Source organism: Nicotiana attenuata, unplaced genomic scaffold (genome assembly GCF_001879085.1).
Source record: "Nicotiana attenuata strain UT unplaced genomic scaffold, NIATTr2, whole genome shotgun sequence".
Classification (NCBI taxonomy): domain Eukaryota; kingdom Viridiplantae; phylum Streptophyta; class Magnoliopsida; order Solanales; family Solanaceae; genus Nicotiana; species Nicotiana attenuata.
In genome coordinates, this window is record NW_017671426.1 from 167,115 (window position 1) to 176,654 (window position 9,540).

At 34.4% G+C, this 9,540-nt stretch overlaps 1 protein-coding gene across 1 annotated transcript; it reads right to left on the reverse strand.

Annotated features, from left to right (window-relative positions):
* Positions 1 to 2,925: 2,925 nt before the first annotated feature.
* LOC109208226 (beta-1,3-galactosyltransferase 7-like) lies at positions 2,926 to 7,416 on the reverse strand. The gene is made up of 11 exons (XM_019371293.1): positions 7,250 to 7,416; positions 6,795 to 6,903; positions 6,676 to 6,722; positions 6,207 to 6,400; positions 6,058 to 6,121; positions 4,619 to 4,691; positions 4,426 to 4,546; positions 4,217 to 4,304; positions 3,979 to 4,104; positions 3,550 to 3,659; positions 2,926 to 3,460 (listed from the first exon to the last, which is right to left on the reverse strand). The coding sequence occupies exons 1-11, from the start codon at positions 7,339 to 7,341 to the stop codon at positions 3,312 to 3,314; spliced, it is 1,173 nt and encodes a 390-aa protein (XP_019226838.1). The 5' UTR covers positions 7,342 to 7,416; the 3' UTR covers positions 2,926 to 3,311.
* Positions 7,417 to 9,540: the final 2,124 nt, after the last annotated feature.

Consider the following 9,540-nt stretch of genomic DNA (forward strand, 5'->3'; position numbering starts at 1 on the left):
ACTATATATATACCTGTTATAGCTCATGAAATCCTATTAACACGCTCATGCTCAACGCCACAATCACATTTATAACATCATTATTGCGTTATTCACTAATAATAGTAAATCGCTTCAAAGCGCTTTCCTCAAAGTATAACTAATCAAACATTGTAGCAAACATCTAAAATGTATTTCCTATGCAAGGTTCCAAAAAAGTTAACTTTAAAAATGTAACTCTCGAAAAGTTTTGTCTATTATTAAAGAGCAAGTTTATTGTTATAATTTATTTTTATTCTCGAGGTGTGACCAGTATAATCATGTCTGACATAATCCCTTTACTCTCACACTTAATTCTTGTCACCATTATACAATGAACTAATAAGAATATCTCTCTTAAATTAATACAAGAAATATAGCTATAGGGATTAGAATTGATACCTTGCCATTACTGTTGAGTTGCAAGAATATTTCGCTCTCCCTAGCTGTCAAGTTCTCGCCACCAAATAGTTAGGAAAATCCCTAATGCCGTTAGCCCTATATATTTTGTTGCCTCTACATAATAGCCAAAACAAGAATATTGTAATGCCCTAATGCCCTCTAGATCGTTGGCAGCAATTGAGATGGGTTGACCCAGTTAGTTACTTTTATTATCTAAGGCCCATGACTATTTAACTATCATATATAATGTAAATTGACTCACTAGAAAAAACTAGTATATTATTTTATATATCAGGGTAAATTCTCTTCCACTAACTTAGTATTTAATCCAATAACTACAAACTAAATAATTCTCTAATTTCACTACTAATGAACATGTAATAATATTTTTTTTTCGGGTTAATACAAGTTTCTGGGTGGTATTTATTTATGCGTTCGTTAAATCATGTACTTTTGCCATTATTTCCGCTGATTTAGTTTTGTTAAGTATAATTATAAAATGATAAAGGAAAAAGGTGCAATATTCTGTAACGTTGGCTTGCCTAGCGAGTGCAAATGTTAGGCGTCATCACGGTCCCGCAAGATGGGAAGGTCGGGTCGTGACAATTTATTATTTCTTAAGGGGCGTGAAAAGTGAAAACGTGTCAAGTAAAAGTGAACAGTGTACTTTTTTCTTTTTGGAAATTTCATTGATATAAAAGAGGTAAAAGTTTGTTGTACCAAAAATGAAAAGAGGTACAAATGTATAATATAAGCCATACGGAAAAAAATTAAACCAAATGTCCAAGAAAAAAAATAAAGCAAAAGACAACCAAATAAATAAATCATTGCCAATCTTTTTTGTAGTTTTACAGTGATAGTGATCTCGAAGTATAGTCCTCTGGAAGAGACCTTAACGCTCATTTAGGGTAAGAAGAGTCCTCTAACATTTGGTGAAAGAAAAAAAGTCCTCTAACATTCACTCTCCTATTAATGCTCAATGAAAGACTTAAATCAGACAAATAGAAAAATTTGAGATAAGAAAAAACATGAGACAAAAGATAAAATAGTCAAAATTAAGTATATATGACTATAATGCAGTAGATGACGATTAGTGATTATTAGAAAAAAGGAAAAGAAGACGATTCCATAGCAAAATGCAAGGTAGTGTAGAAACTTCAATTTTGCCAACTTAATATTCTCTTACTTGATATTCCAAAATCAATAAGTAAGCTCCAACTTCCTTTTTTCTTTTTTGGCCAAGAGCTCCAACTTCAATATACATCAAACTTACAAATACTTAAAATAAAAAATACAAAGTCAAAAGTTCAAGAAAAAAACCAATTAATGATAACAAATTCTGCACATTTCTTATTGTTCAAAGGCCAATTCTATTGTCTAGTGCAAAATGGCTTGTTATGGCATAAAACTCATTTCCTGTACCAACTCATTAATCAAAAGGAAATTGATTTAAAAAAATTCAGCTTATGATTATGCATATTTCACCCACTTTTCTCCTTTTGATGCTATCCAAACTCTTATATGCTCAAATAAATCACGAAATAAGCAGAAAAGAACCTTACCCAAAATGAAAATGATGGATCAATATTTCCTTTCTTTCCCCTCCCCATCCTTGTTTCATTTTGGTGAATTCATTAGTTGGGGAAAGGAAAATTCCAAAAAAAAAAAAAAAAAAAAGAAGAAGAAAGAAACCAATTTGAAGGGGAAATATGGCAGTGGAAATGATAGGAGAATTAGGGAATTTCCTTATAGATACGATAAGAAAAAAATAGTAGAAATTATTGCCAGCAACGGCCTGCATAGAGATTTGTTTAACACATTGAGAGAACTATTGCGTCGTTTGTCGGGAAATGCGATTGTAATTTTCGATCAGACACATTTTTGGACAGAAATGACAGTGAGAATTGCCGAAGAAGACAGAATCGGTTATATGAACATGTTTTTTGAAATATGTGAAGTTAAATGGAACGTTACGTTCGGAAAGAAAAAAGAAGGGAAAAATGAAACGTCACACTTTTAGTGGCTCGGCCAATTAGGTTAAAGGTGTTTCTGTTAAAGAGGTTTCTTTGATAAGAAAGTAATGGAAAAAATAGGAGAAAAACTCAAAAAATTGAAAAAAAAGATAAATAGGATTCCTTGTTTATAAAAGGTGTCACATCACTAACTATTGTACCTCAATTTTATATATATATATATATATATATATATATATATATATTGTTTACGGTGGAAATTTCGATGGAAAATGTAATTCGGAACTATACCGGGCCGGACCGAGCTGGAATTCCCCAAGGAACCAGTAATTCATTACCAACCTGCGGTGCACCAGTAACGGGAAAAGGACCGTACCTTCCCGACCAACCCCTGTAATCCCTCCGGACCGGGCTGCCCGGGATATATCGGGTCGAACCAGGCCATTAACGGGCCAGCTAGACCCGTTTAACACCTTTAGATCCAAGTAACTGGAAAATGCAAAGAAAGACATGCATACAGCTTAGCTGAAAATATGAAAAGCTTGTGGAGATGAGGGAATATTTCATTGGCAATCATAACCAAGAGTTGGACAAAAAAAGTATGTCACAATATACAGTGGAATTAGAAATCTAGTAACTAACATCCAATCCGCTCTCATCTGTGGAAAGAATTATACTAAATGAAGACTAAACTCTTCCTACTATTTATGCTCTCCTTCTTATCAACAGCCTCTAGCAAGCAATATGTATATTTGTTTTCGCGTCATATAAACAGCAGTGATAAGTTCTCCACCAAGCTCTGCACTACTAGTTTTCTTTGGTAGCTTGGGCCGCGTCCTTCCAAATGATCTCCTCTTAAAGCTGAGAGGACAGATATCATAGTTGAAGAATACCTTCTGACAATGAGATTAGTGATGACTATATGAGAGCACCCCATAGAGTAGCAGGCCTTTCGCCGCATTTTGCATGCACGTGCTTGATTCTTTCGACTGATTTGCAAATTCCACTGCAGCTCCAATCAAATGATGCCACACAAATATTACCTGCTTGTGCTTTCCATTCACATTCTGCGACAGCAGAGGAAAACAAAGCCTTAGGTACCGATTCTAAGATACGTATGTAAAGGAGATAAATGAGAGATTTAGAAACTGCTAACCAGGAGGAGTTCCACAGCACATGTTACGATCATCAATGTGCTCAACTTCTAGACCAATCAACCATGCCCCGAGTGACACATCTTCATTTGCATATTTATGCAGAATACGTCTGAAAATCACCACCGGAATTTACTATTAGATGGACAAGCATTGATATCCATTCATGATTAGCGGGATTAGACTAGAGAACTGAAAGTGTGAAACAAGAGCAATCCCCAATCTAAACAGATCTATTAAGCTGTTAGTGAACAAGAAATAATGTCCGTTTTCCCCTATTTCAAGTGACTGTGTCCTCGTTATCACCTGCATAAACTTTTCCAATCGCATAAGAATATCAAAACTAGAATCAGCATACAGCACATTGTACACAAGATCCTAGCTTTACATGTTCAAAAAGAATGCTATAGCATGAGAACAAAAAATCTTACTTGTTGTTGGCAATGTAGGTTGCCAGTTCTTTTGAGATGGCATATATCTGTCCGGTTGCATGTCGGAAGTACTTATTTCCCGTCTCTCCAAATTTCCAGAACTCAGGTTCATGGTACTTAACACTCCTATCAAAAAAAACATTGCAATGATTAGTTCTAGTAAACAAAAATCCTGAAATTTTAAACTTTCTAAAATTTTAGTGACATCGGTTGCTAGAATAGTTTCAAAAGCAGTTACTTTTTATATAGAACTGGCCCGGATTTCATGCATCCTATATACACCCTGGGTTTTAACCTGTGCCTGGCAAGAGTTGCAGCTAGTGTACCTACAATACCATGGCGATCAACTTTTAATTTCTAAATCACTGAAAATCATCAACTTTCAGTTGTCCTGAACGATAAGGTACATGAAGAGAGAAGGTACGTAGAAAGAGAGAGGAGATGTACCTAAATTGACGTGAACATCATCATCAACCTTTACATAGAACTCAGCATCCCATTTTGCAACTCCAGCCGAGAAGAAAGCTTTGGTCTTCGCAGATAACTCATGATAACCTTCTATATGATCCTGTAAGACATAATTATGACATGAAACTGCAAATACAAGACAATCAAATGGATGCAAGTTATTTGTACTCACAAGTCGAAGAATGTCCTTATGCTGATCGTCTTCACTATCAATGGCTCGATCTAAAATGCTATTTGATGTTGCACTGTAATAAGAAGTATAAGAACTTTTAGGCCAGAGTCTATGACATTTCAGAAAATTGTATTGGTATTAACTCGACACAGATAAAATGTAAAAGAGAGAAGGAAAAGAATAGAAACATTTTCCTCGTTTAAGTCTGCTGTAGACCTCAAACTATTAATTCCTGGCCGCCTGCTCATAGAGAAATAGTAATCAGGATAGAAGAAACACAACTGCTTGGGTATTTCAGTTCTTTTCCATCAGTTTTGATGGCTCTGCTTGTTCTTTTGGTTATGAACCTAAAGTGGTATTATAACTTGAACTTTGATTTATCGAACTTAGTACCAACTTCTTTTCTGGATTAAATTCAATAAATTGATCTGAATACAACAAAGTGTACAGAAACACTCTGGAAGGATATCAAAAATATTTGACTGATTATTACAGGTTACTAATATGCGCAACATACTGTGACTGAACCTCTCATGATTTATCTAAGATATAGTTTCCACAAGAGAACAAACCAATCTCCCACTTTCATATCCAAATGCACCACTTAGCCCAGAAAAAGCCTTTCACGTTCTAATTCGAAGTAAACTATCATGCTGCTGTTTAATATTTTAATAAAGAAGATGAAAGAAAACATAAAGAAACGAAAAAGAGGACAAAGAAAATCTGTATCAACCAAGTGGCAGCTGTACTTATTTTTTACCATGGTGGACACCAAGTAATTAAACCATACTCCTGGACTCGTGATATATCTGTCCAAGATTGAGAAGTAATAGCAGCCATCAAATATGAAATCCATACGGGATGTTATTATTTTTCCATTTTAACATTTTCAATAATCAACTCAGATTCGCGGAGCAATCTGTGTCCAACTAAATTGACTGCTGGAGTGGTGCAGTAAACAACTGAGAGGCAAGGAACACTGCTCATGGCAAGATATTACTCTTCTTGGTGTTCAAAAGAAAGAAGTAAATTGAGCATAGAGTTCAAAAGAAAGAAGTAAAGGGGTTGTTCAAACGAAGAAAATGTGAAAGTGTTCACTCACATGCAGTTCCCTATAACTTTGTTTAGTTCTTTTTAATCCAATTCTAGTGGAGAATTAACCCATAAGAAGCTTATACAAGATAACATTTCCTTATAAAATGTTCCCTATAAAACTAAAAAGGCCATACATTCTACAGATGGAACACTTGAAAAGCCAATCTTATCGGTTCAACTGTTAAGTGAAACAAGGATATTTAAAACAAAGAAAAGAAAATGGAAACACATTGTCAATTGTTTTGGCAAGAAAGAAAACATGAGACTCCAGCAGAAAATCTTTGATGAATAAGCATCTAGTATATGTTTAGCATACAGAAGACGTGGAGCAATGTAGATCATACCTGTGGCCGATCATGAAGCGCACAATGATCCCCTTTTCTTGCTCTAATCTAAGTAGTTTTTCACCTATTCAAACACACAGAACGTTGTCAAAGGAGGAGGAAAATGGAAACAGGAATTCAAAATACATCAATAACCTCATAGTTACCACCTTGAGGCATCCAGGTTTCTCTAATAGAATCACGCCTCCTTCTACTACTGAAGGCAGTGTTTATTCCGATAACCATAAATGCCTTCTTTCTCGTCCCATTTCTTTCAGAATCTGCGCTTGTAGAAGGAACTGCTTCAGTTCTCCTAATTGAAGGTAGCTCACTTTGAATCTTAGCAATTGAATTATCCAACGAGCTGACAATGTTTCAAATTAAAAAAAAAAAACAAAAAAAGATGATCAAGATCAGAACAATGTACAACATCGTAACTTTTGGAAAAAATATTTCCACTCTACTTTCCTTTTTAAAATTTTTTTTTCTGTATAAGTTTGTTTAACCAATGTCAAGATCACAACTTTTTTCTTAATAAGCATATTTCTTCAGTCTGTCGTGTAACATATTTAGTCCAAGTTCGATTGTTAAGTACAAAAGAAAGTCCTAAGGTAATCAGATGAAAACTCTAATACTTACTGGATAGCTACTTCGGCTTTGTTAAACTCTCCCACTATGTCCTCCTTCTGCAGATAAAACACCATTCATACTTATGCAGAAAAATAGCTATAATAATGATGGAAAGGGGGGGGGTGGACCTGACTATTTTTGGAATCACAATTGTCAGAAACAGAAGCCAAGTCTCTCTCTTGTTTATGGCGCCTTCCAAACATGATCCTTCCATCTGATTCTGGGGGAGTCCAAACTCTAATTATGCAATGATTACCACAAACAAAATAGTCAAGAAATAGAAATATGTATATATATACTAAATAAAAATCAAATCTTTTTCAACCAAAACAGAAGATCAAAATCCACAAAGGTCAAATATATATGCATCAGAGTAACCAAAATTTTCTCAGAAAATCTGAAGAAGAAAGAGACGACTTAACATAGTAAACTCAACCAAACAGCTAATTCTTGAATCCCATCAAAATTTCTGATTCCGGGGTTTCTGGAAAGAGGGGGGGGGGGGGGGGGGTCTTTTTTGCATGTAAAATAGATAAAAAGATCACCTAATTAAAATATACTCCAAACATTATTGAAGAGTTACCGATTAGAGAAAAGCATGCCAAGAGCAAAGCTGAAGATGCAAAGAATAGCAATCCATTTAGGTGAGACTTTGCCTCTGTTTCGGTTCTTCATAATTTTACTTTCTGAGGCAGGACGAGGAGAGCGCGGGGTTTTCTTGTGTCTTTATTCCATGAACGACAGAGAGGGGGTACAACAGGGGGGGGGGGGGGTTAACCTTTTCCTGTATGCTTATTGAAATTAACGATTTTCTTTATGAAAAGTCAAGGGTGTATTAATATGAGTTAATTGGTTGTTTCACAGATTTGTCAAAAATAAGAAATGAGGAAACAATACCAAATGGTGGAATCTTTTTGATTATTTAGTATTAGATAATGCCAGCATGCAAAGAAAAAAGAAGTAGGCCGCATGAAAATTTTAACTTTGGACAAAATGTAAGATAATAATAGCTCTAACAGTAGATTTCATCCAATTATTAAGCACACGTCTCTTTTATTTGGAAATTTTAAGTTTTCAAGTAAGATCCTTGTTGAATTTGAAATGTCTATTAACATATTAATTATATGCAATACAATATGCTTAGTAATTTTAAAATGATACAGAATTAATTGCAATAATTATGTAAGTTAATAGAGAAATTTAATTTGTGAATGTCACACTTAGTGCTTCTTTTCATTATAATTCTTTTTATTATCAGCATGTGGGGTTAAAACTTTCATTCGGCTATTGTATGGGTTAGATGATACGATTGTAATCAATGAAGTAGGTGAAAATCATAATGTTTCGGGTTCAAATTCCAGAAGAAGCAAAAGATATTAGGTGAATTTTTCTAATCTATCCGAGCTTTGGTGGATAGAGTTATATGGTACTTGTTGCTGGTGGGAGGTGATAGGTATCACGCAAAATTAATTGAGGTGTGCGCAAACCGGCTCGGATATAACGATATAAGAAAAATAATATGATTGTAAATTATAACAAATACGTTGATCAAGATTTGTTTTTATTTGACACAACCAAGAATTAGTATTCACATAAATTGACATGTAATCGCTACACCTAGATCTGAAATTCCGAACTATAAGACCATAAACAAACAAAGAATAAGAGGATTAGTCAAATTGTCTAAATTACTATGCTCGTTGGGGAAAAGCAATCTTGCTATGCTCATTTGAATTACTAGAACTGAAAGCTAATTTGTCGATATTAATAAGCAAATCAAGCACTTAATTTAGAGGAAAGTGAAAATAAGTAGGAACCTTAGGCGACGGCTATGAAAAGTTTGGTTCGTGTCTTGTCATAATTGGTTAGTTGTTAGATCCGCGTTTGGATAGCCGTAAACGACGGGTTAGTCATCCGTCTCGATGGGAACAAAAGAACGAAGTAAACGACGACTCAAGAAATTACTCCTATCTCTCTTCATACACTGGGGAAAATGCCGTGTCCCTTTGGTTTGGTTTGGCCAAGTCAATTCTCCATTTTAAGGTGTTTGGACGAATATTTGAATCCAAAGTTTCATAAAAACTTTGTACAAGTTGAGTTGCTTTCACTTAGACATCTTTTGTGAAAATTTGTGAGGAGAAACCAATATTTTACTTGAAATACACTAATATTTTAATAATTCACTTGCAGCTTTTAAGTAGTTAAGTTTAATATTTGCAAAATTTTATGGTCAAAATGCAATAATGAAGTTCCGTATTAGCAGATATTAAAATAACTATTATCGATGAACGTGCGTTGCACGTTAATAATGGCACATGATGATGTAAACATTTATTTATATGAAGCAACAATGAAATTTAATTAATGAGAGAAATTTTATATATAATAATAATACAACAATCATCTGAATGCCGCAAAATATTATTGCATTAGCATAATACATGAATTTAAGTAAAAATTGCACGGGGCACCCTATTTGGTCGTCCCATTTAACCTATACCCATTTTTTTTAAAACTTTTAACTTATACCCACTTTTTAAAAAACTTCAGCTCCCTTTCTTCTCCGCTTCAGTACCTCACCAGAAGAAAGCAAGGATCTAGATTGAGATCGATATGCATAAAAACAACATCACAAGCTGTGCAAAAGCTACCCTTTCACGTTCTTACTTTATTTTTTAGCTTTTCTTTTTTCCCTTCGAGAATTGGAATGACTGCTCTAGCTCTCTCCTCTGCTTTCTACCCACTAATCCACTCCCCCAGATGATACATGTATATATCCCTCTCTGACCTCTGTTTTTTTCTTGTGCCTTTCATGTTTTTAATTAATTTAAAAATATTTATACCTGCCTAGCTAATACAAGACGAGCAACTGTA

Coding starts and splice junctions, on each gene's coding strand:
- LOC109208226 (XM_019371293.1), bottom strand. CDS start 7,341: ATGAAGAACCGAAACAGAGGCAAAGTCTCACCTAAATGGATTGCTATT. Junction 6,904..7,249: donor GGCATGCTTTTCTCTAATCG/GTAACTCTTCAA, acceptor TTGCATAATTAG/AGTTTGGACTCCCCCAGAAT. Junction 4,692..6,057: donor CGCTTCATGATCGGCCACAG/GTATGATCTACA, acceptor TTCTTATTACAG/TGCAACATCAAATAGCATTT.